Source organism: Myotis nattereri (assembly GCF_964212035.1).
Source record: "Myotis nattereri genome assembly, chromosome: 9".
Classification (NCBI taxonomy): domain Eukaryota; kingdom Metazoa; phylum Chordata; class Mammalia; order Chiroptera; family Vespertilionidae; genus Myotis; species Myotis nattereri.
The window spans coordinates 43,057,288-43,084,134 of NC_138084.1; the positions used below are offsets into that span (position 1 = coordinate 43,057,288).

The 26,847-nt window shown below is 43.5% G+C and overlaps 1 protein-coding gene and 1 pseudogene across 2 annotated transcripts in view; both read right to left on the reverse strand.

Annotated features, from left to right (window-relative positions):
* Window positions 1-459: 459 nt before the first annotated feature.
* Window positions 460-26,847, reverse strand: part of FCHSD2 (FCH and double SH3 domains 2) — a 179,077-nt gene continuing 152,689 nt past the window's right edge. The window contains exons 13-20 of the mRNA XM_081098695.1: window positions 26,415-26,576; window positions 14,733-14,864; window positions 7,109-7,192; window positions 6,811-6,988; window positions 6,291-6,511; window positions 4,979-5,108; window positions 4,530-4,612; window positions 460-2,545 (exon numbers count right to left, since the gene is read on the reverse strand). Coding sequence (XP_080954821.1) covers window positions 2,462-2,545; window positions 4,530-4,612; window positions 4,979-5,108; window positions 6,291-6,511; window positions 6,811-6,988; window positions 7,109-7,192; window positions 14,733-14,864; window positions 26,415-26,576 — 1,074 coding nt within the window. The 3' untranslated portion in view covers window positions 460-2,461. The remainder of the gene's footprint in view (window positions 2,546-4,529; window positions 4,613-4,978; window positions 5,109-6,290; window positions 6,512-6,810; window positions 6,989-7,108; window positions 7,193-14,732; window positions 14,865-26,414; window positions 26,577-26,847) is intronic.
* LOC308524343 (large ribosomal subunit protein uL24-like) lies at window positions 11,529-11,981 on the reverse strand (annotated as a pseudogene). Its single transcript has one exon. The product of its transcript is annotated as a large ribosomal subunit protein uL24-like (transcript).

Below are 26,847 nucleotides of genomic sequence, written 5' to 3' on the forward strand. Positions count from 1 at the left end.
GGGAGCCACAGGGACTCAGCTTTTAACCAGGAATCCATCCACCCCGGGGGCCAGTAAAATCTCTGCTTGATTCATTACTCCTGAGGGTGGAGGCTGAGGAAAGGGCAGAGGAGTTCAGAATTCCCACTTCCCAGAAGCCAGCAGTTACATCCTCCGAGGGGACTTCAGTGACTTTCTTGTCCCTGCAGCTGCAGAATCAGCTCCATGCTCAGCTCCCCGCGCACTGTCCTCCCCTCCCTCCCAGCACGTCACACAGCACTGTCACGTGGGTACCTGTCCCCCACCGCTGAAAAGGACCTTGAAAGCAAGGCCACAACTTACTTGTTACTCTCTCTAGGTATCCAGAATGTTACACCTGGCAGCTGGTGGCATCAGGAACTGCTTGTCCCAGGGATGGGTTAACAGATACCCCTCTGTATCTGTCACATGGTTAAAGAAGGGCCTAGGAGTGTGTCTTTATAAGTAAACTTAGAAAACTTACTTCCATTTTTTTATTATTCAACATTTTATACATAATAAATACAAACTTTTTACAGCCACTTTACGTAAAGAAAGCACATCTGCACAGAGGACTCCCTCTAAGCCAGGCCCTGTGCACTGTGATGCTGGGTTATATGTCCTGGAGGGAGGGGTTCTTAAAAAGGAGGCTTATTTGTACAACATTGATTTTTTAAAATAAAATTAGCAGCTCTTCCAAAAAATATTTAAAATATAACAAAATTTCAAATAACCCTCTGAGAGTGTGGAAAACCCAGATTCAAGGACAATTTGGCTAACTAGAGAGAGAATACAAGACTGGGTGGCAAGAACTGCCTTATTCAAGCACTTGGAAGATTTTTAAAGTGCTTTGAAGATATTTAACATGTAGGCAAACTTTAAAATCTTAAAAAAACCCACCCTTTTATTTTTTAAACTTAAGAATAAGTTTGATAACACAAAAAGACCTCAAATAGATCAACAGATTAAGAAATGCAAAAATAACAAAAAAACAAAAAAAGAAACCCCAAATCATGGAGAAAATTCATCAGTTGGTATTGTCACTGAAATGATCAAATAGCAGACTGAAAATTTCTTCAGCTATGACCTTAAAAATTCCCATGGGGACATTTGGCGAGCATTTCAAGTTTCTAGAGTCTTAGGAGTTTTCAAAGTGTAATACAACGTTTAAATTCTGCAAATTTGATTTCTTAAAAAAAAAAAAAAAAAAGCAACTGGCAAATATCCCTTAGTCCCTAGGTGACACCCCCCCTATCTTCCATAGGAAGTGGAGAGCCAGCAGAGGGTTCTGGGACACCTGTGCTGGGGGCTTGCTGGCCTGTGGAGGAATCCCCCTGGCTCTCCTCGTGATGCGGAGAACTTGTCTTTTCCGTGCCCATTTGCACTTGTGCAGGGTGTGCAGTCCTTTAGTCCTTTTTCGTAGGAAGCTGGTTTCCTCCATGAGCCACAGGTTCTTCCTCCCAAGGAAATGTCAGTGGGACCTGGGAAGCGGCATTTTCTGTCGGGGGGTGACCGCTGGGCTGGGCCAGCCACAACCTGGCTGGCTGGGCCAGTCCACGACTTGGGAATAAAACGATGCCAGCGGCTCTCCAGTAGAGAAGCTCAACAAGGCAAGTGTGTGTCCCCAATTTACCTAGACATTCAGATTCTAAGGATACTGGTCAGAAGAGTATGTGCTGCAAAAAATTAAGATGAAAAATACCCAAATACAAAAAGAACATTAAATCGGCTCATTTCAGATCTGGAAGATCCATTTCTGCCTTGGCCGCAGCCTCCTTTCTACTACCCTATGTGATAGACAAGATTTGGCTGCTAGTTCAGCCCCTCCATATTAGCTCCACTAGTACTAAATGAATGGCATAAATATTAATACAAACGACGCTGTTATTGTTTAAACCCGTTAGCTGTGGTAGAGATGTGCATTAATGCAATTGGCGCTAGACTCGGGGCAGTCCACTGGTTTCTCAGTCGGGACCAACTGCTGGGAGGAGCCAGCCTCCCTGGAATCCCTCCTGCTTCCTTATGTAGCCAACGTGATCTGATTAAACTTAACCAGATGAGCAAAAGCCACTTGGAGACGAGAATCTCTGCCACATCCTGTGGCCACAGTAATATACTGTACGAGTGCACACGATCAGCATCTCTGTGACTGTGCCTGCACGAGGCCTGGTCTTGAGTCTCATATAAAAACGGATGCTGTTAGGCACGAGGGCTGTCCCTCTGTTTGGAGGGCCCGCTAGGATTTGTGCTATGGTAGGAGAGATGACATAGAAAATGACAACAAAAAAAGGCACAAAATATTCAACATGTCGGAGGAGTCCACCAGGCCACCCAGTCACATATAATCCTCCTGGTTTTTGCTCTGTTCAAGAGTCTTCATCATGCAAAGGTGCCTAAAAAACAAGACTGGCCAAACTCCAAGCCTGACCTTGATTGTAGCAGTAACAGACGGGCAAACCCATCATCACACCAGCGTGATTTCCACATCCTCGACCTTCTCTGCTGGCCTGCGATGGTTCTGTGTAGGCGGAGGGGGAGCTGCGCGGACCTGAGCAGGAAACAATTGCACAAATTGCCCATCAGCTTCTGGATTCAGGGCCGGAATGAAGCATCCAAACCCCAACCAGTCATTTATCCAAGGACATGGGCCCCCAGGGGGTCTCAGAAATGTTCTGAACGTGTTCTTTCAACCTAATTTTCACTCTTTCCCGCTGAGGGGGAGTTATCCTGGATTTCATGTGAAACCCGTGAATCAGGGTCTTGCCTAGGCTGAAAGCCTCACGGGCACAAGAATGAGGCCCTAAAAGGCTCGTCCACAGCACAGGCTGGAGCTGGAAGTGAACGCAGGGCCTGGAGAACTGAAAACCTTGGCACATGTCTTGGCAGGAGAGTTGCAAGAGAGAAGACGGAAGAAGTAGGCTGGGGTTAAGTCATGAAACCTGAGCTTTACTCTGTAGGCAAAGAGGAGTCCGTGGTGGATTTTAAACAGCATTATCAGAGTGTGGAAAGATGAGTTTGGTAACAGTTTGGAGAAAAGCGTGGAGGAGGGCAAAGGTACGATGTAGTCATCTGAATGAGAGCTGCTGTTAGCCTGAACTGCGCCGGCAGTGGGGAGTAGAGAAGTGGGAAGACTGACAGCTGTCTCCGAGGGAAACTTGGCACGATTTGGTGATGACTACTTGTGGGGGACCAGAGCACTTTTGGTACGGACACTCTGAGATGTCCACAGGCCTGAAGCTCAGGAAAGAGATCGGATTGGCAGTTATAAATCTGGGAGTTGTCAGTAAATAAACAGTTGTCAAAGCTGTGGCAATAGATGACATTACACAAAGAGAGTGAGTTTAATGACTTCAAGAGGATTCATGGACAGAATCCTGAGAAGCATCAGCAGAAATCAATGAAAAGGAAGGGCCAGAGAGGCAGAAAGCGAAGCAGGGAAGGGTGGTGCAACTCATCGGTCCCCTTCTCTCCAGTCTCTATCTGCCGGCCCCTCCTGCTTGCAAATAGAGGCCTGGAAACTAGGTTCTCAATAAATGCTTGCTGGAAAAAAAGTGCTTCTGTTTCACAATTAGACCATGTTGATGCTCACAGACCTTGTTACAATTTAAATATACTTTCACAGCTATCGCCTTGAATCTCACCATGGCTCAGAAAAAAGTGCCAATGTAGACTGGACCTTCCAAGATATGTTGATTTAAAAAATATATATTTTTGTTGATTTCAGAGAGAAAGGGGAGGGAGAGAGAGATAGAAACATCATTGATGAGAGAGAATCATTGATCGTTTGCCTCCTGCACCCCCCACAACTGGGGATCGAGCCCGCAACCCAGGCATGTGCCCTGACTGGGAATCGAACCGTGACTTCCTGGTTCATAGGCCAACACTCAACCACTGAGCCATACCAGCCAGGCAATGTATTGATTTTTTAAAAAAATATATTTTATTGATTTTTTACAGAGAGGAAGGGAGAGGGATAGAGAGATCGACACATCAATGAGAGAGAAACATCGATCAGCTGCCTCCTGCACACCTCCTACTGGGGATGTGCCCGTAACCAAAGTACATGCCCTTGACTGGAATCGAACCTGGGACCTTTCAGTCCGCAGGCTGATGCTCTATCCACTGACCCAAACCGGTTAGGGCCAATGTGTTGATTTTTATACTCTTTTTTTTTTTTAATATATTTTATTGATTTTTTACAGAGAGGAAGGGAGAGAGATAGAGAGTTAGAAACATCGATGAGAGAGAAACATCGATCAGCTGCCTCCTGCACATCTCCCACTGGGGATGTGCCCGCAACCCAGGTACATGCCCTTGACCGGGATCGAACCTGGGACCTTTCAGTCCGCAGGCCGACGCTCTATCCACTGAGCCAAACCGGTTTTGGCTATACTCTTTTTTTTCAAGACCTTTTTACCTTCCCATACCCATCTTACCTTCATATGGGGGAATTAGTAACAAAATGGGCCATGGAGAAACACTAATTTCTAATGTTCAATTTGGAAGATAGCCCTCCCAGATAAGAGACTTACAGGTCGCAGCTTGCCATATGAGGTCTCAGGAGTTTGCCTTGGTGGCTGTGAGAAGCCCGGCGATTCGGCATGGACGCTATTTTCTAAGGGAGGGAACCAAAGAAGCTCATTTTATTTGTGTTTTTATTTTTTTCTTACTGATTTCAGAGAGGAAGGGAAAGAGAAAGTGAGATAGAAACATCAATGATGAGAGAGAATCACTGATTGGCTGCCTCCTACAGGCCCCCTACTGGGGATTGAGCCCCATAACTGGGCATGTGCCCTTGAATGGAATCAAACCCGGGACCCTTCGGTCCACAGGCCAACGCTCTACCCATTGAGCCAACCCGGTTAGGGCTACTTGTGGTTTTGAGCAATGAGAATGCTAATGCAGATCTGTTTGCCCTCCAGTGAACAAGTGAGTTTCTGAGTGAAAATCCATTTTGACCCGTGTCCAGGAGAACCCTTACCGTTTGCTGAAGGAGAGCGGGGGAAGTACTGGGAGCTCCTCTTGTCTGGGCTGGGGTAGGGGCTGCTGGGAGGCTGGTCATACAGTGGTAGTGGCGGCAGGGAGCCGGGCGGCTTGGGGGATGGAGAGACCTGCCATGAAGGGAAGGGAGGTTACAAAGTGCTTACTCAGGAAGGACAGACCAGCTTCTCTGACTGACTACTTCAGACAAGTTACTTTTCTCTGGAGCTGAGTTATGACTGTTGATTTTTTTTGGTCAGATTCATTAGAAGCACAAGAGCCTGCATTAAACACCCTAAACCCTAATTTTGTGTTGCTTAAATCTTTTTCCTCTCATAGATTGCATTATACCATTGATTAGCTCATCTTAAAACAGTTATCAAGTCAAATCATTCTCTAGAGTTCCATTAAAAACATACCAAATTAGTCAAGTCAGTAAATTCAATGAAGAACAAAAAAGGGGACAAGTTGTGTTTTTCGGTGTGTGTGAAAAATAAAATAACTGGCAGAGTTTCTGACTTCCCCAGGTCTCGTAGATGTCAGGCTAAGGCAGTGGTCGGCAAACTGCGGCTCGCGAGCCACATGCGGCTCTTTGGCCCCTTGAGTGTGGCTCTTCCACAAAATACCATGTGCGGGCGCGCACGTACAGTGCAATTGAAACTTCGTGGCCCATACGCAGAAGTCAGTATTTTGTGGAAGAGCCACACTCACGGGGCCAAAGAGCCGCAGTCTGCCGACCACGGGGCTACGGGGTCATATCATACACACAGGACATGTTCCTTATGGCCCTGGCCCTGCCGGGCCTGCCATGATAGATCCCAATCAGGGGTTTCCTGTAAAGGCAGGTTCTGCTATAATGAGCTAAGCTCAGGGCCACGAATATAATGGGGCTTTGGCAGGCTCATGAATTCTCTGAAATGGACCGACACACCCTGGGCTGGCAGGAGGCTGACAGTGAGGGAGCGAAAAAGCAAGCTAATATTTTTACCACAGAAACTAACCACAGAGAGAATACATTCCCTCTCTGGTTTGTTTCCGTTTCTCCTCATACAATGTCACATACAATTTAGCATTTTGGTTAATGGATTCGGAGAATAGAATGTGGGAGAGGAGAGGTGTGACACAGCCTTTACAGAAGAGCCTGACCGATAAGTCCTACTTTCCCAAATTTGGTTTTGCAGAAACCTGACAACTGAGGATTGGAGTGGCGAGGGTGAGGCTGAGACCGCAGCCCACTTCTGCGTGGGTCCACAGACCCCTTGGGAGTCATTTTCTTTAAATATCTTAGCTCAGCTTTCTCTCTTCTCACGTACCCGAATCTCTCTCATCCCTGGAGTGTCACCATTTTCTGAGGCTGGAAGTTCTTCCACGAGCACCGATGGGAAAACTCCAATCCGCCCACTGAATTCTCCCTCCCAGAAGCCATCGTCATCTTGGTTTTCTTTGTTCAAGATTCGGATGATTGCTCCCTCAGGAAAAGATAATTCGTCCTCCGTCTGACCCTCGTAGTCATAAAGTGCTTTCACGAAACAGACTAGGTGGCAAGAGAGAGAGAAATGCAGTGAGAATGACGACAGCCAGGCTACTCGCGACCTCCCCTAGCTCGTGTGAGGACCAAGAGGGCACTGTGCAGAGCAGGAGGACAGCTGTACTTCTTACCCACTGAAGATCAACCTTAGGGGTCTACAATAAAGAATACAAGTGGCCAAATCAAGGCAAACGTGCTATAGAACAGGAATGGAGTTGTGCTTTTTAATCTGCTGAAGGTTGACTCTGGGGAATACAGTTTAGGCCAAATGCGACAGATAAAGAATGCCTTATTTCAGTCTTTACCACTGGCGTCTCCGTTGAGGCTGCCTGACACGAGCTCGGCCTCCGTGGAGTTGCTGGATGTGTGCGACCGACTGTCCAAGGCAGCCAGGGACTGCAGCATGCTCAGGAGACTGTTGGAGGTGGGAAACTGGAGGTACTTTTCTGGCACATACCCCACTTGACCAACTTTGTTTCGAGCCTGAGTAAAAGACATGTGACACAACAGGTTTGCACACACAACCTGGACAGAGCGTAACAAGAACCGAAACACACTCCTAAAAATGTCACAAGAAGGGGCGATATGAGCAAAGGAATATACCTTTACCCAGTCTTCCATATCTCCATCTTCAATCACTTCTAACACCTCATGTTCCTCAATGGTCAACTCATCTGGTTGAGAAGCCTGCAATGTAGGATGGTCATGGACAAAATAAAAAAGGTTAGATAAAGAGAAGATGTGTGCTGATCGTAACAAAAACGGGGGGTCAAAATACTGAAATGATTTTGAAAACATATCAAACACAAAAATTTAAGTGTAAAACTATCACAATGAGGTGAAGTTTTACTTAAAAACAAAACAAAACTAAACTAAACAAAATAAAGCCATAACCAAAACTGGAGAAAGGGAGTCCTGCAGAGGCAAGAGGCTCAATGAACACTGTGGTCTCGGGAAGCAGGGGAGCAGGGTTCCAGCTCTGGCTTCTGCATCTACGGTGAGTTATTCAACTTCTTGATGCCTCCATTTCTTCAGTGACAATCCTGCCATTCTCAGGAGGCTCGGGGAGTCAATGTGGGATGAAGACGCACAGAGCCACGGTGGCTTGGGACGCACAGGCCAAGGAGAAAGCACTGCATTAGAAAGCAGAGGGCTACATGGAGGTGCATGCTGGGAAATGTGAGGAGCTATGTACATGGATTGGATGACAGCTTGAGCAGCACCTAGAATTCACCTGGAATCACTGGCGAACTGTGGCCAAGAAAAGAAAGTTGTAGTAACGGAAATGATTGAGATCTGTCAAAATTTGGATTTATGATGCTCCCACTTAACTGTGGAGACTGGCCGATCCACTCCGGTGCGTCTGCACGGGCTGCTGACCGTGCGGCGTTGTTATCCTGACAGCAGGAGCTCACAGGCACCAGCCACCCAGAATCTGCCCCCGAGGCTGTAGAACCCGAGGAAAACCGCAGGGGCTCTGCAGAAGGGCTGGAGAGACTATGTGGCTTTGTTCCCTAAAGAGACCTGTCTGTCACCTGTTCACTGGGAGGGGGCTGCTGGCCTTTTCTGACTCTCTAGTGAACAATCTTAAAAGCTTCCCTCAAGTCCCAAGATCAGTTAAAACTATCAGCTGAGACCATAGTCTCAAAGTGTGAAAAAATCTCCAAATTTCACAAGCAAAAACAAGGCAAGATAACGGGTCACTTCCCTAAGATCCATTTTCTATTTCATGTACATGAAAACATTTCATCAAACCCAGATTCTGGACATTGCTTGAGGTGGAAAAATAGTGTTGAAAATAGCTGACCAATCACATAAGTATTTACTCCAGGGCCAGAATGTTAAGTAAATTACCTCTGATCTCAAAATATGAGGGAAAAAAGCTCACTTTTTAAAAATCCTCACCTGAAGACATGCTTAGAGAGAGGAAGGGAGAGGGAGGCAGGGGGGGAGAGAGAAGGAGAGAGGGAGAGGAGGGGAGAGGAGAGGGGAGGAGGGGAGAGGGGAGGGGAGGGGAGGGGAGGGGAGGGGAGGGGAGGGGAGGAGAGGAGAGGAGAGGAGAGGAGAGGGGAGGAGGGGAGAGGAGAGGAGAGGAGGGGAGAGGAGGGGAGGGGAGAGGGGAGGGGAGGAGAGGGGAGGGGAGGGGAGGGGAGGGGAGGGGAGAGGAGAGGAGAGGAGGGGAGAGGAGGGGAGGGGAGAGGGGAGGGGAGGGGAGGGGAGAGGAGAGGGGAGGGGAGGGGAGGGGAGAGGGGAGGGGAGGGGAGGAGGGGAGAGGAGAGGGGAGGGGAGGGGGGAGGAGAGGAGAGGGGAGGGGAGGGGAGGGGAGAGGAGAGGAGAGAGGGAGAGGAGGGGAGAGGAGAGGAGAGGGGAGGGGAGGGGAGGAGAGGAGAGGGGAGGGGAGGGGAGGGGAGGGGAGGGGAGGGGAGGGGAGAGGAGAGAGGGAGAGGAGGGGAGAGGAGAGGGGAGGGGAGGGGAGGGGAGGGGAGGGGAGGGGAGGGGAGGGGAGGAGAGGAGAGGAGAGGAGAGGAGGGGAGAGGAGGGGAGAGGAGAGGGGAGGGGAGGGGAGGGGAGGGGAGGGGAGGGGAAGAGAGAGATTGGTTGCCTTCTATATGTGCCCTGACCTGGAATCAAACTGGCAACCTTTTGGTGCACAGGACCACTGAGCCACTCTGGCCAGGCCTCACTGGTTCTTTTATTTTTTTAATATATTTTATTGATTTTTACAGAGAGGAAGGGAGAGGGATAGAGAGCTAGAAACATCGATGGGAGAGAAACATCGACCAGCCGCCTCCTGCACACCCTCTACTGGGGATGTGCCCGCAACCCAGGTACATGCCCTTGACCGGAATCGAACCTGGGACCCTTCAGTCCGCAGGCCGACGCTCTATCCACTGAGCCAAGCCGGTTTCGGCCTCACTGGTTCTTGATAGCTTTTCCACAGGAATTTCTTTGCTCCTCTGAAACCACATTACACCATTGAATATACCACCAAAAGGCACCTCTATAACAAAGATATTTTTCCTAATTCATGGCAAGATTTTAAAAGTACCAACATGCTCCGGCCGGTGGTGCTAAGTGGTTAGAGTGTCAACCCATACACTGAAGGGTCACAGGTTGGATTTCTGGTCAAGGATGTGTACCTGGGTTGCAGGTTCTATCCCTGCCCAAGTTGGTGCACATGCGGGAGGCAACCAATCCATGCTTCTCTCTCCACTCCCCCCCCCCGCCCCCCCCCCCAAAAAAAAAACAAATAGAAAAAATATCCTTGGGCGAGGATTAAAAATAACAATAACAGCAAGTACCAAGAGACAATCATGAGAACACCTTTAAATATATTGTTGTCACCCAGGCTGGGTAGCTCAGTTGGTTAGAGCGTCGTCCAATATGCCCAAGTTGAGAGTATGAGCCTCAGTCAGGGCACATGCAAGAATCAAACAATGGCCCTGGCTGGTGTGGCTCAGTTGGTTGGAGTGTTGTCCCATGACCCGAAGGTCTATTCCTGGTCAGGGCATATACCTAGGTTGTGGGTTTGGCTGGGGCTTGAGGCATGTACAGGAGGCCTGATTGATGTGTCTCTTCCACATCGATGTTTCTTTCTCTCTCCCCCCCCCAAAAAAAAATCAATAATAATAATTAAAAAAAGACTATAAATATATTGCTGTCCTTGTAAAAAAGTCATGGAGGTCCATGCAAGTTGTCCAACATTGTTATATAAGCAGACACTTTCTTGCTCATACCACCTCCAAGAAGTGACCAATTCTTCTACTGGACAAGGTCAGGTCCTCTGCATGGCACTAAGGACTCTAGAGAGCTGGTCCCCAAGGTCTCTCGATGTTCCGGCCCTAGCACACGGGTCCCTATTCTCTGAACACACCATGTGCCCTTGCCTCTATGCTTTTACCAGGCTGTTCCTTATTTCCAGCAGTCGCTGCTCCCTCTTCCCCATCCAGTGAATGGGTTTAGATTACTATGAGTTCAAGTCCAACTTCAGTCTGTAATTTTCAATTATCTTCATAATTTAGGCAAGTGACCGTAAGACCTCTCTGAGCCTCAGTTTCCTTTTTATTCTTATTAGAATGTAAGCTCCATGAGAGCGAAGATTTTTGTCTGTGTTGATCAATGCTAGATCCTTGAACCTAGTTTTTAGGTACATGGAAGGTGCTCAAGTCATATTTGTTGAATTAATGGGTTGGGAAGGGATTAGAAAAAAAATATTTATGGTGCCAGACACACAGTACTTCATAAATGGTGGCCACTATTATTACTCATGATTTGAGGCCCAGCTCATGTTTTCCCAGACTACCCACAAGGAGCTGGTTGCTTCTTCCTCCTGCTCTCGTAAGGCTTTGCACATCCCTCTAACACTGACGACCATGGCATCATAGTTAGTTGTTCGCCCTTGTGGGCTTCCTACTAGAATGACTTACTTAGAGCAGGGAAGGTAATCTCCTCAAGCCAATTAAAGACAGCAAACCGGTCAGTAAATAGTTATTAGTAAAGACATGGTCTCACACTGCCACCTAAGTCCTAATATACAGTGACAGCCAGAACTCCAGAAGCAGCCATGCCCTCAATTACCCCCACGCTCTCTCTAAATTTCCTGTTTTCTTTTAAAACAATGTGTTTTTCTGAAGTCAAAAGTAATATATGTCATTGTAAAAAAAGCTGAAAATATGCATAATTGAGATGCTAAGGTACATACAATTTGGTATCTTACTTCTTTTGACATAGCATTTCTTCTTACACAAAAAACTCACTATTGTAATTTTCAATTATTTTCATAATATTGTTATTGTTACATTATATCAGTAGTTAATATACTGAACTATTCCCTTATTGGATTGCCAACTTTGAACTATTATAAAGTAGACGCTTTATAAAATGATGAAAGAACATTTTGTATCCAAAACGTATTTCTATATTGTGGGTCATTTCCTTAGGATTTATGCTAGCAGGGTCAAAAGTTAGGAGCATTTTTTTTTTTAGTTTTAAGTTTTTAATGAAAGTTGTATATAATATTACTTTATTCCTGCATCTTCTCTATTGTTCCTTCCTTGTATCTTCCCTTTTCCTTTCCTACTTGGCGAGATTTGGCTTTATGTTCAAGGACCTTTTTGCGGTCTTCGTCCAGCTTTAGTCTAGTGATAACCACCTTGCTGGGGTGAATGCCCACATGAACAGTTGTACCATTAGCTTTCTCCCGTTGCGCTCGTTCCATGTAGATGACAAATTTCTGCCTGTAAACCTGGACTACTTTGCCAATTTACTGCCCTTTGTAATGTCCTCAAACAACCTGAACTTCATCATCCTTTCGGATGGGCATGGATCGAACATTATACTTCTCTCTCAGCTCTTTGGAAAGAGGAAAAGACATAATCTTCCTTCGAATGTGGGAAGCTGCATTGAAATGCCTTTTACGGTTCTTTCTCCGGTCAGAAGTCACAAAGGGATTGAACTTCATTTTGACCGCTGGCGCTCCTACGAAGGCCAAAGAGGGAAGAGACCCACACGCTGTTTCCGGTTCTCTATGAGCATGTTTAAGGCTTTTGAATCTGGTTCTTAAATACAGCTTTTCTTTATTTTCACAAGATTAGTCCAGGCCTTTTTGCTATTCTGGACTATAGGAATCACTATTAGGCTTATACTTAATCTCCATTCTACTCTGTCCTCTATAGTTATCTATATCAGGATCAGGGTTACTTTCTTAAAAGCCCAGTCTGATTTTAGGACATCCAATGGCTCCTCCGAGGCAGGATAAAAGGCAAACTTCAGTCTGGTCTACAAGGCCCTTTGCTCTCTGAGGGCAAACATCCTTACTTCCAGCTGCTCTGTTCCCCACACTTGCTGCTCATGCACCACCGAATTTCCCAGACACCCATAGGCTCACCACACTGTGTCGGTATCTACTGTTCTCTTTGCTTAGAAGGCTCCTTCCCTTCCCTTCCTTCTCACTGTGTCTAGAAAGATCTAAGAATTCATGATTGAACTTAAATGCCACCTTGTCTGTAAAATTTCTCCCAGCCATCACAGGGAGAACTAGCAGTTTCACCTCTACTATGTTTTCAGACATACTCTATTTTTTCAATTTAATATTTATTCTTCCCAGACTATCCATTTCTGGGGGACATGGATTATGCCACATTCATTCTTGCATCTGCAAAAGTTATCACAAAATGGGCACTCAATAAATGCTTAATGATTAGCTGATTAAATAGATTTTTATAGTCTGTTTACCATAGGGACACGCCTGGGATATGCCAACAGAGGGGATGTTGGATGAATGTGAGATGTTTGTAATCACTCAGACACCTAGGACCCTTCTCCACTTAAGGATCTCAAATTTTAACTCTGAAAATTCAAAGTAAATACAATATTGAGAAGTGAGATGGGGAAACATTCCCAAAGCTGGTTTTATAATCTCTATAACAACTCTCCAAGTATCTCAGAAGATGATTTCAAATTTTCAAAGATTATCTAAACACTTTACATAAGAAAAAAACCCAACACTCCAACTCTTTCAGAAAATAGGAAGTATTTTTAATTTAAATATATAGTGAAAGGTTGTTAAACTAAAAAGTCTGGAAATCACTGATATCGAGGATTTTAAGTAAATACTGCCAACTTTTGGCTTATCCAGGGATGGGGATAGTGGGCGTGAGACTCTCCCGTATATGATTGCTGAAGATTCTCTCCAGACACTTCCTCTGTTGTTGTCCCCCTAAGCACTGGGTTTCCATCAGCATGAGAGCCAGAGGAGGGTTCATTTGTTCATGCCTTTCTTACATCATTTATTTATTCCACAATTATTTACTGCGTACCTACTATGTGCCAGGCACAGTCCTACATGCTGAAGACACATACACAAGGTGTACAGACACAGACAGGTTTCTGCCTCCATGAACTTTTAGTGGGGAGTCAGACAAAGAGGTTTAAAAAGAAGTAAGTTTAAGTGTAGTTGATGACAAGTGCTATATAGTAGATAAAAGAGGGCAAAGGGCAAGGGGATAGAGAGGAGTGACTGAGCAGTCAGTTGTGTATTTACGTGGTCAGGGGAGACCTGAGGAGGCACTATTTGAACTGAGCCTCAGTGAAAAGCAGAGGGCAGCTAAACAAGATTTGGGAAAAGAGTTCTAGGTAGAAGAACAGTAAGTGCAAAGTTATCAAGACAGGAAGAAGCCTAGTGCCTTTGAAGACTGAAAGGCAGCCAGAGTTGCCAATGTATAGTGAGTGAGGGGTTAGGAGGGGGAAGGGTCTGGCGTGAAGCTAGGGCAAACGGCAGGGGCCAGACCGATCTGGACACTGCAGACCCTAGTGAAGAGCTTGTTTTTCTAAATGTGATGGGAAGCTTAAAAGGGTTTCAGGCAGGGGAACAAAATAATCTCCTTTATGTGTTAAAGATAATTCTGGCTGCAGAGTGGAAAATGGACTGTTGGGAGGCAAGTATGAAGAAGGGACACCAATTACGAGTGGGTTTTTTTTTCCATTTACTATAATCAAAGCAATGGCCTAGGGCAGGCCAAGATGGTGAAAAGGAAATAGATTCAGGATACGTTTTGAAAGTGGACTCAATGGGACTGACTGATGGACTGGATGAGGGGAGTGAGGGAAAGAGAAAACGAGGGGAACTGAGTAAAAACTTACTGTGCAAGCAGGGCAGGGGTGAGTGAGATTGAGAACTATTATACTAAACCAAGTTTGGATATTCTGGCATCTATTTATCTAGGTCCTTGCTTAATACAGAAACAAGAGTTGGTTATATCAAGACTAGGAAAGATAAAGATGAACCACCTGCTTTGTAAAAAATTTTTATTTTAATATCAATTTGAGAATCACCTTAATAGAGGGTCTTGTGTTAAGCAGGCAACTGATAACAAGAGTAAGAGTTCTATGAATGGAAAGTTTATCAGATGCCAGGCACTGTGCCAAGTGCTTTGCTATAAAAGTGTTATTTAATTTCAACTAGCCTTACAGTATTACCCCCATACTACAGATAAGAAAACCGAGGCTCACAGAGACTAAGGGACTAGTGTGGTCATACTGCTCCTTAAGAGGCTGAGACAGGCTTTTAACCCAGGCAAATGACATCAGAGCCTAGACTCTGCACCTCTAATATTAACTGAACACCAATTTTATGTTAAGCACAGTATGAGAGGCTGGGGAGATACAGTTATATGTATCTCCGAGCCGTTACAATTTAATATGAGCAATGTGTTAGAGAAATACAAACCTTGTACGAATAAACAACTTTGCAGGTGAGTGGATAATTTCTTAAGGTGCCAGAAGGGCTGGAACTGCTGTCATCAAAAACATCCATGTTGTCTTCAAACTCTTCTTCTTCTCTTTCAGTATCTGCATTAAGCTAGGAAAAATTAGAAGCCATTGGCTACCTTAAATATTTCAAGAAAGTGGTTGAAAGCAAGAGAACACTTAAAACCTGATTATTTCAAAATATTAACTTATTCAACTGCATAGAGAAATAAGTATCTATTCTCACTCGCATTTTTCATGTTATGAAAGGACACAGGTTTTTTTAAAAACCAAGAGTGAATGTCTTTCAAATTTTTATCAGTATCCTTTCACTTTTCACTGTTAAATACCAATTAATAAAGACCTCTTACCATTTTAAACTGATCATATTGGGGAACATTAAAAAGATTTCTAAATGCTACCAAGGATGTGGAGAAACAGCTTTCATCTATGGCTGATAAAAATGTAATTTGATATATATATTTTTAAAAAATAACCTACCTACTGAAATAAAAATTAAACATACCACTTGATCTAGCAATTTCACTTCTGTAAATCCATTATGGAGAAATAAAAGCATCAGGATGTGGGACTATATAATCTAGGATGTTTACTGCAACAGTGCATGTAGTGGCAAAAGCCTGAACACAATCTATATGGTCACCAATAGAGGAATGTCTGAATAAACTGTGAGGTGTCTATATTACAGATCAATAACACCAATTAAAAATGAGTTAGGGAATAGAAAGACCAGAAATAAACCCTCCCATATATGATTTAATGATTTTCTACAAGGGTCCCAACACTATTCAATGGGGAAAGGACAGTCTTTTCAACAAATGGTACTGGGAAAATGAGATATCTACATGTAAAAGAGTGAAGTTAGACCCTTAACTTGTAAAAATTAACTCAAATTGACCAAAGACCTAAATGTAAGAGCTAAAACTATAGAATTCTTAGGAAAAAAAAAACACAGGGGAAAAGCTTCATGACACTGGATTTGGCAATGATTGCTTGGCTATGACACCAAAAGCACAAGTAATTAAAAAAAAAAAAAGATAGATTGGACTTGATCAAATAAAAAACTTTTATGCGTCAGAGGACAAGAGTAAAAAGGCAACCTACAGAATGGGAGAAAATATTTGCAAATCATGTATCTAATAAGAGATTAATATCCAGAATAGCATGTAAAGAATGCCTAAAACACAACAGTAAACAAACAACCCAATTCAAAATGGATAAAGGACCTAAAAAACATTTCTCCAAAGAAGATATCCAAATGGGCAATAAGCACATGAAAAGATGTTCAACTTCACTAACCATTGGGGAAACGCAAATAAAAAATGTTGTAACAAGATATCACTTCGCACCCATTAGGATGGCCATTATAAAAAGACAGGAAATAAGTGGAGATAAGTGGAAAAATCGGAGCACTTGTGTACTGCTGTTAGGAATACAAAATGGTGCAGCTGCTGTGAAAAAACGGTATGGCAGTTCCACAAAAAATATAACATAGAATTACCATATGATCCAGCAATTTCACTTCTAGGTATATACCCAAAGAATTTGAAAGCAGGGACTTGAATAGATATTTGTATGCCAATGTTAATAGCAGCATTATTTATAGTAGCCAAAAAGGTGGAAGCGACCCAAGATGAATGGACGAACAAAATGTTGTAAACACAGACAATGGAATATTACTCAGCCTTAAAAAGGAAGGGAATTATGACACATGCTACAATATGGGTGAACCTTGAGGACATTAATATTAAGTTAAATAAGCCAGTCACAAGAAGATAAAAAAGTACAATTCTACTTATATGAAGTACTTAGAATAGTCAAATTCACAGAGACATAAACTAGAATGTTGGTTGCCAGAAATTGGGGTTTGGGGGGGGTGAGGAGTTTTACTTTTGCAAGATGAAAAGAGTTATGGAGATGGATGCTGGTTATGTCTGCACAACAGTGGTACTGTACTTAATGCAACTGAACTGTACACTTAAAAATTGTGTAAATGGTCAATTTTATGTTATGTATATTTTACCACAAAAGGGGCATTTTTCTTTTTGAAATACAGCACGAGGGAAACAATTTTTAACAAAGTTTAAATGTGTATTAGTCACCACAGCTAAAAGGCACATATTAATTAAAATGGTACAAAATATAAAAAAATGTATTTACCTAGAGTGCTGTCCATGATATTAAAGTACAAATAATATTTATATAATCATAACTATCTGACAGGGGAAGGTAGAGTAAAAAGAGTAATGACCGGAGAACAGAAGAGGTGTTTGACTTGTTTTTTATATACCCCTGTACTATCTGAGCTATTAGAACAAGCATGTTTTACTCTTTAAACTAAAAATCCAATAAAGATGAAACAAAACCAGGCTTAAAGGTTTCTTTGTTTGTAGCTACATATAAGCACTTATTTGGCTACATTTCCCCGTTTAAACATTCAAAGGCACCAATGTTTGTACATTAAGGATATAACATTATTAATGAACAGTCAGAACTGGGCATCACAATTAATTAAAATATCAAATACCGACTATATGTTGAACACTGTGCTAGGCTCTTAGATATGAAATGGAGGGCACCATCATGCTTTGCAGGAGCTCACAATCTAAGTGGAAAACTACCGCAACTAAATGCTAAGTATGCAGGGAAGTATGAATATGGAAGAGGTCACTGGAGAAGGTCAGAGATTTCCTGGATTTAATGAGTCAAAAAGTAGAGGCTGCCTTTATTGTTAAGTTCTACTTTTTAATAAATTAAAATGACTTCTCTTGAGTAATTATCACTAACATTTTAAAACGGACTCTCCTCTTAACTGCATTTCTCTAACAAAATTCTACAGATTTTTCTTTTGTATGTGTGGGTTTCAGAAGATTAAATCGTGTATATTTTGTCACATTTATTGGGTTTCATTTCAAAATCCCTCATTTATAACTACAATTGAAAATCTCCACAACTGAGTGAGGTAATTGTGTACCTCATCTTACAAATAATTCACCTATGGTCAGTCAGGTCAATGACAAAAAGTAGGCTCAAATCTTGACCTTTCAAATCACCTCAGGCTTATGATTCTACTATTTCCCAACAAGGCATTGTGTCATAAAAGACGAGGATCATATGCTAGAAATTGCTTTCATGTTCTAGTAAAATAACTGTTGACATTACAAAACGAAACAAAACAAAAAACACCCATACATCTTTAAAAACTAAAATTAAAGCCAGTGTGGGTAGAACAAGTTTCCAAAAATATATAAGGAATGTTAATATGTATTGTGCTTTGGCACTGGGAGTCAATCCAAAACATTTTATCTTGGCAACGCTGATTGATACTAAACATTCCGTCCTTCCCCTTTATGTTCTGAGTTCATTTTTTGATTCTCATGAAAGGGAACGAAAGGTTGTCGCGACAGCAGTAGGGGTCACAGCCACATGCTTTCTGCATGGCTCTGTTTCATAACAACTGCTCTCTTACCCTTTCCCCTTCCTGCCACCTGACAGGACTTCAATCACTATTCTTTCTAGCTGTACTAATATTTTCCCTTTCTTTGATGTTGTAAAATGCTTACTCTTATTGCAAGGGCAGATAAGAACCTTTTTGAGTTGGTTTCAGTACCCATCTTCTTGTACTTGGCAAAACAAGCTCTGAAAGGGCTTTAAGGTCCGATAATGAACTGGAAAGCAATGGGTCCTCTAGGTTCAACACGTATGGGCTTGAACGCTGACTATGCCATTTACTTGTTGTGTGACTGGGAAAATTTCTTTAACTTTTCAATGTAATCTCTATAATGGAGACAATACTTCTTCATATGAAAAGGTGTTCAACATTAATAATGAAATGCACATTAAAACTATAATGATACACTACTGAATACCTATTAGAATGTCTAAAGTTAAAAAGACTGACCATACCAAGTGTGGGCAAGGCCGTGGAGCCACTGGAAACACCAGCATCCTATTGATGGGGATGTAAAATGGTACAACCACTCTGGAAAACAGTTGGCAGTTTCTGAAAATGTTAAATATATACCCACTATAATGTTATCATCACAATTATCTAGTTAATAATAGGCAGAGAGCAAAGAGGAAGCCAGACATTACAAGCATGGCCATCTGGGCAGCTTTACCAGGAAGCTACAACTTCACGCTCCCCAGGGAACCACCTGTCCATACCCTGTAGATCTCTGAGGAAAGGGCTGAACAAAGGGGGAGATGGGTACATGCACAGTGAGGTTGGCGTGATGTAGGGAAGATGCTTGCCTGTCAGTCTAGCCCGGGGAACAATGGATTGGGTAGATGGTGGACCCCATCAGACATGCATGAAATGTTGGAAAGTTAAAATCCTCAAAGTGTTCCCTCTCTCTTATTCATCTCTCAGTCGTTCTTGCCCTCTCTTGTTCTGTGACCTGCACTTGCCTATTCTCGTTCCATAGCCATGTGGCCTTAAGCAGCCACACATGCAGACCCCACATACAATGGACTAGGGCTGGGAACACAAACTAAGCTAGCTGGATTAATAGGGAGCAGAAACTATGGGCAATACCCTTAAACCTGGCCCTGCTGAAAACAAGATTGGACTTCTTCCATGAGGAGACAGACAGAAATTGGACCTTGGAGGGAACCCCCTTAATTTTAGATAATCGATCAAGCTTTCCACAAAACCCCATCCTCCTGTGGGGGCCTCAGGAAATTCTTTTCCTCGGGGCACCCCAAGAACTCCACTTCCACCGATAATATAACCCACTCAAAACATATGTTCAAAGCAGTTTTTCTTGTAATCGCCCCATAACCCCAATGTCCATCATCAGGTGGACGGGTAAACAAACTGTGGTATATTCATACAATGGAACAATACCCAGCAATGCAAGGATGGAACTACTGATACCTGCATCAGCCTGGGATGGTCCTCAAAGTAATCATGCTGAGTGAAAGAAGCCAAGCATCCCCACCCCCAACAAAAGTGTACACATTGTAAGACTCTGTTTATATAAAATTCTAGGAAATTCAAACTAATCTATAGTGGCAGGAAGAAGATCAGTGGGTTGATTGAGGCGCTGGAAGGAGCGTGAGGAAACAAAGTTCTCACTGGTGCATTCATATGTCAAAACGTACCTAACTGTATGCTTTAGATATTTACAATCTGTTTATGTCAATTATACCTCAGCAAAGCTGTTAAAAATATCAGTGAAGCTTGGAAATTTTAATGACAACTGGCCACATAGTACTTGAAAATGCTAGAAGACCACTAGCTACATTGAAAATAGGATGTTCGATGATGATTCAACAAATGCTTTAAAAAAAGAAAAACAGGAATGCACAGCAATTAAAACGATTCATGACAACAGGTAGAGGGATAAAGGGTTAGCCACAGGGTCAGAAAGTACAAAAAGAGCAGGGCTTCAGAGGCAGACACATCTGGGTTCAAATTCCTGCTCTCTCCACTTCCTAGCTGTGTGCTCCTGGGTGAGATGTTTAACTCTTCCAAGTCCACCTCCTCGTTGATAAACACATTCAGAATTGTTGTGATCAGTAACTGAAATACTGTAGGAACGTGCCTGGCATAGTACCTGTTACAGAACAGATACTTTAATGACATGCGGTAAGCTCCCTACTTTCAGCAGTATTTTAAGCTGAGCTGGTGCACTTGGATGGAGTAAACGACTTATCTTCAGGTTCAGATGAGTATTTTCGAACAGGCACTACGTGTAAGGATCTGTGTCAGGCCCTCACAGCTAGGCAGGAAATCAAAGGACACAATACAGCTGCAGACACTTCTCTTAGAAGTGAAAGTCTCTACATCTTTTCAATGTCCACCGTTTGGTCTTAACTGTCACGAGACTGGTTGGCTCAATCTGTGGATACCATCTCGACAGACATACTCAGCTTGCAAATTCCCAGCAGCTAGCAAAGGGTTTCATAAGCATTGCAGGCTCAATGCATACTTACTGAATTAAACAAAACTGATCCCAACTGGAAATTTGAAATGTCAGTTTCACTAAGAAACGTGGGCTGTTTAAGTATGGAGTTTAATTTAGTCCAATAGAAAGACCACTGCCCATTTGGAAATAATGTAAACAAAAGTGACAGAAGATTTCTTCAGGTGTATTTTACAATTTTCTACAGTCTACACTTATCACATTACAAAAGCCCATCATTTATTTTCTTTGGGATTAGCTCAAGTCAACAGATTTTCATATTTCAAAAATAAAGCCCATTGAACTGCAAGGACTATTAGGCATTATTGAGGCAGATGGGAACCAAACTCTCATACTGAAGATTAAAAATATTTAATCTCTTTGCCTTTCAGAAACATTATTCAGCATAGTCTACAGAATGAGTGGAGTCAGAATTTACGTCTATGCAACTGTGCAAAATGCTGGTATTCTTAGAGAGGCTGCACAACCAAGTAGATGTCAGGATGCCTTTGTACAGTAGCTGGGAGAAGTGGCTGAAGACAAGAAAGTCACATAAACAGTGTTAGCTATAGTTTGAGAATCTAAAGAAAAAAATAATAAAGAGAACAACAACAACAAAAAACCCCAAGCTCAAACCGAAACAAAGGACTATAGACATCTGACCCGATAACTCTACTTGTAAGACTCTATGTTACAGAAAAATAAACCCAGCATGAAAAAAAGAAATATGTATACAAATGTTTTTTTTAGAGTGTTATTTAGACTACCTGGAGGCAATCTAAATATTGAACCTATAGGAAGCAGTTAGTTAAATGAATTACAGCACGCTTTCCTGATGGAACACTATATAGACATAAAAAGGATGGTTATGAAGACCATTCAGCAGGCTGGAATGTTAGATGGAAAAATATGCAAAATTAACATTATTATGATAAATATGTTTTTAAAAAAAGAATACGAGAAAGAGTGAGAAATTACATCAAGTTGCTAACAGTCTAACGTGTTATAAAGATGAGCTTTAGGTAGTTTTTTCCCACTATTGTAATTTTTAATTATAGTCTAGTTATCGAACTTTTTCTATTCTAAAATGAATATAATTTCAAAATTAGGCTGTAAACTGGGTTTGTGAGTAAGAGAAGGCAGAAAAATAAGAGAAGGGAGGGATGAGTGAAGGCTGACTGGGTCACTGGTAGCGATCCAGTCATATGAAGCTGTGTGTAGACTCCGGTTAACCATCAATTGAATATAACAGTAGACTGCTCTCCTTTTAAAAAATGGTGCTATATTCTGTGAATCTTTGTCTCTCCTCCCCCCCTCTTCCTATATTCTGTACTACAGGATAACACAGAAGGCAAAGAGTTAATACCCAATTAAGTACAGTTCTTTCCTTATTTTTTAAGGTAAATAGGCACGTAACCACTTTAGCATCTATAAGGCCCTTTACACTGCTGATGTCTAACAGCGGTATTTACCATGTTTTCCAGATGGAAGGGAATTCTAAACTTGATGACTAATGTTTCTGTTGGCATCTATAATGGAAGAAATAATTTAGTCCCCAGACTGTGCATTTGTGATTTATGCTCCTAGCCAGCTAGCTGTCAGTGTGAAGAGATAACTCCCTGTGAATAATTTCAGTGCTGCCACTTAAAAGCAGGTTAAATAAATATTGAGGCTTCATTAAGCTATTTTGTGCCTACATCTTTCCCTTATTTTTATTGTTAGTAGAGTTTCCACACAATATATCCTTCAGCTGAAAGCGTGAAGACATAAGCTCCATAAGACTGACTAGAGCAGTGGTCGGCAAACTGCGGCTTGCGAGCCATATGCGGCTCTTTGGCCCCTTGAGTGTGGCTCTTCCACAAAATACCACGTGCGGACGCGCATGTACAGTGCGATTGAAACTTTGTGGCCCGTGCGCAGAAGTCGGTATTTTTTGGAAGAGCCACACTCAAGGGGCCAAAGAGCCACATGTGGCTTGCGAGTCGCAGTTTGCCGACCACTGGACTAGAGGAAAGGAAGAGTGAAAAGGAACTGCAACATGCTTCTTACACAGGAGATATGGTATGTCTCTAGTTGAGTTGATGTCTTTGGACAGTTCTCAAAAATATCCAATTTAATCAACACTCACTGCCCGACTGTACACTCACTGCCCAGCTGCACTACTCACTGCCCAACTGTACCCTCACTGCCCGACTGTGCACTCACTGCCCAACTGTACCCTCACTGCCCGACTGTGCACTCACTGCCCAACTGTACTCCTCACTGCCCGACTGTACACCTCACTGCCCGATTGTACACTCACTGCCCGGCTGCACTACTCACTGCCCAGCTGTACCCTCACTGCCCGACTGTGCACTCACTGCCCGACTGTACTCCTCACTGCCCGACTGTACTCCTCACTGCCTGACTGTACACTCACTGCCCGACTGTACTCCTCACTGCCTGACTGTACACTCACTGTCCAACTGTACCCTCACTGCCCGACTGTACACCTCACTGCCTGACTGTGCACTCACTGCCTGACTGTACTCCTCACTGCCCAACTGTACTCCTCACTGCCCGACTGTACACCTCACTGCCCGATTGTACACTCACTGCCCGGCTGCACTACTCACTGCCTGACTGTACCCTCACTGCCCGACTGTACTCCTCACTGCCAGACTGTACTCCTCACTGCCAGACTGTACTCCTCACTGCCCGACTGTACACCTCAGTGCCCGACTATACTGCTCACTGCCCGACTGTGCACTCACTATACTCCTCACTGCCCGACTGTACACTCACTGCCCGACTGTACATTCACTGCCCGACTGTACTCCTCACTGCCCGACTGTACACACTCTGCCCGACTGTACACCTCGCTGCCTGACTGTACACTCACTGCCCGACTGTGCACTCACTGCCCGACTGTACACCTCACTGCCCGACTGTACTGCTCACTGCCCGACTGTACCGCTCACTGCCAGACACTGTACTAGGCACATCTTTATTTTCTTTCTTCACACTCAGAAGCCTTTTTTTTTTTTTTTTAATCTCATTTTAAAGTTCTTCATGGACTATCACAAATGACATTTCCTTCTTGGGCAAAAGTCTCTCCTACTTTTCTTTTCTAGTTGGTATTAAGCTGTACTGACGACTCTTTACAAAATCACGGAATTTTGGAGTTGGAGATCTTAGAATCATTTAACTTAACTTTCTTTGTGAAACCCAGAGAGAAGTGACTTTTTCCAAGGTGTGCAGATGAGTTAGGAATAAGCAACTAAAAAAAAAATCTTTATTGTTGAAAGCATTACATAGGTCCCCCTTTTCACCCCCATTAACTCCTTCTAGCCTACCCCCGCAGCCTCCCTAGGCCTTCACCACCCAATTGTCTGTGTCCATGGGTTATGCATAAATGCATACAAGTTCTTTGACTGATCTCTTTCCCCTCCTCCACCTCCACTTTCCCTCAGGAGTAAGCAATTCTGAGTTTGCCATACGGTAGCCCAGTCACACACTAGATCTATAAAAGCCTGTCTGCTCTTTGAGGAAAGAGACCAAGTCTTGTTCATTTCCGATTTGCTCAGGAAGCAAGCACACAGCTAGGCGGTAAGTGCCAGCCCAGTTGATGCAGTTAGAAAAGGTGCTAGTCCAAGGAAAAGCAGGGGCTTGACTGGTTGCCAACAGTGCTGCTGCTGAAGCCAAAAGCAAACCTGTGCCTGGAGTTTGCTGTCATCACAGCTCCTGTACAACAGAATAACCTGAGCAGATGGGAGTTGGACTTTTAAGAGACGCAAACTCTTCTAACCCCAAAGTCAAGTGGACCGTGTGTGCTTATCTTCCCCAGCTGGGTTACCAATAACAGTGAAATAAAAATAAACCTTCAATAGATTATTTTTCCTTAAAATGCACATGCACACACAATCCTTTTTGAATGTGCAAGCAGAATGGTATGTACAAAAATTGAGAAAAACTCTAGGAATGTTCTTAAACTTTGGCCAATTTCTCTAGCAAGGATGCCTTTTTAAATCCGAAGGGCACAGGACTGAAGGGGCACTACGGTTATAGTGGGAAGTTGGAAGATTAGAATTTTATTTTTCAGTTTACCACTATTCCCTCTATCCATTCTTCCACCATCCATTCATTCATTTCTTCCTTCAACAGATGTTTATTGAGTAGCTACTATGTGCCAGGCACTTTGCTGTGTACAGCATGAATCAGGCAGTCATGGAGATTACATTCTAGAGAGAGACAGATAATAAACAAAAGAAAACAAATAAAGAAGATAAAAATCCTATATAATAAAAGTCTAATATGCTAAGTGTCCAGTCATCTGTTCAACCAAAGTGTAATATGCTAATGATATGCTAAGGCTGCTCAACCACTCGCTATGATGTGCACTGACCACCAGGGGGCAGACAGTTGATTGCCGACCAGTTGCTATGATGGCACTGACCACCAGGGGGCGGATGCTCCAACCGGTAGGTTAGCTTGCTGCTGGGGTCCGGCTGACTGGGACTGAGCGAGACTGGCCGGACGTGCCCTGGAGCCCTCCTGCGGTCCCTACCCGGCTGGTCAACCTCCTGCGTCCCTCCCCGGCCCAGATCGTGCACTGGGTGGGGTCCGTTGGCCTGGCCTATGCCCTCTCACAATCTGGAACCCCTTGGGGGATGTTGGAGAGCCAGTTTCAGCCCAACAGCGGAATAACTGGTTGCCATGACGTGCAATGACCACCAGGGGGCAGACATTCAATGCAGGAGCTGCACCCTGGTGGTCAGTGGGCTCCCACAGGGAGAGTGCTGCTTAGCCAGAAGCTGGGCTCACAGCTGGCAAGTGCAGTGGTGGTGGTGGGAGCCTCTCCTGCCTCCGCAACAGCACTAAGGATGTCCGACTGATGGGTATCTCCCAAGGGCTCCCAGACTCTGAGAGGGAGCCCCCTCCTGAGTGCACGAATTTCATGCACCGGGCCTCTAGTAGATTGTAATAAATGCCACAAGGAAATAAACGAAGGGAGAATAATGGGTGGGGAGGTATCAACAGGGATGACTTTAGTTTGGCCAGACAGGTATCATTATGCCTACCTATATAATATCAGGTGAATCAGTGAACTCTTCTGGGATTCAGATCTCCAACACGAAAAACTAAGGTTTAACATTAACTGGATGACACTGGAGTGGAGAGAGCCCTGGACTTGAAAGTTTAAGCCTGAGTTCTGGCCTTGTTTGTAAGACACTGTCCCCCGTGAAAGGCTCTGTGAGCAGAGGGTGAAAGTCCTTATGAACTGAACAGACTAAGGCACAGATTAAGAGTGTTCCTCTCCCTTCTTTAAGATTGTTTCCAACTCTCTGGATGTCTATTTTCATTACACAGAAAAGACTTCCGAGAACTTCAGAAACCCTAGATCAAAATTTTTACTTTGCTATTTCCAGACAAGCATATATATTTCATAAATGGGATAATGAATGTGGCAAATCGGCACTGATAAACCAACTAGGGAGAATATATTCTTCACTGAACATTTTTTAAGAACACTATTCCCCTCCAGCCCCTTTCTTTCTTACACTAAAGTTTAACTCAATCAGTGATAGGTTAAAGAAAAAAACAAAACAACAAACAAACACAAGCCAAACCACTAGCTAAACCATTACTTTTTTTCTTTAAAATTTTGGCCATTATCAGGCTTGGCTACATAGTCAAAGAATATCCTCCTTTAGTGAAAGTTAGCCCATCATCTCCAAGAAGAGAAGCCATACCGAGTGTAAAGTGCCATTATTGGTCACTGCAGGCAGGCGGGCCCACCGCTCATTTTCCAGTTCTTCCATGACTTGGTTCATTGCACTCTTCAGCCACGTGTCCACAGAAACACCGATCTGCTTTAGCAGGTCCAGCCGGGCTTCAGCTTTTAACTTAATTACCTGAGAAAACCAAGAAAATGGTCAGAAGTCAAGGCATTTTCTCTCTCAAATTGATAGTTTTTGTTATTTCTGACATTAACTAGTACAATATTGACATTCCCCAGCAATTCTGCCTTGGCATAATTGTTAATTTTTCAACTGGAGGGACGGAGAGAGGGAAAGGTAGAGAGGCGGTGTGCAGGGAGGGAACACACGAACAGGAATCCGGCTGCTGACAACATCAAAGGACACACTTGCATCAACAAGAAACATCAAATATAACTTATGAATA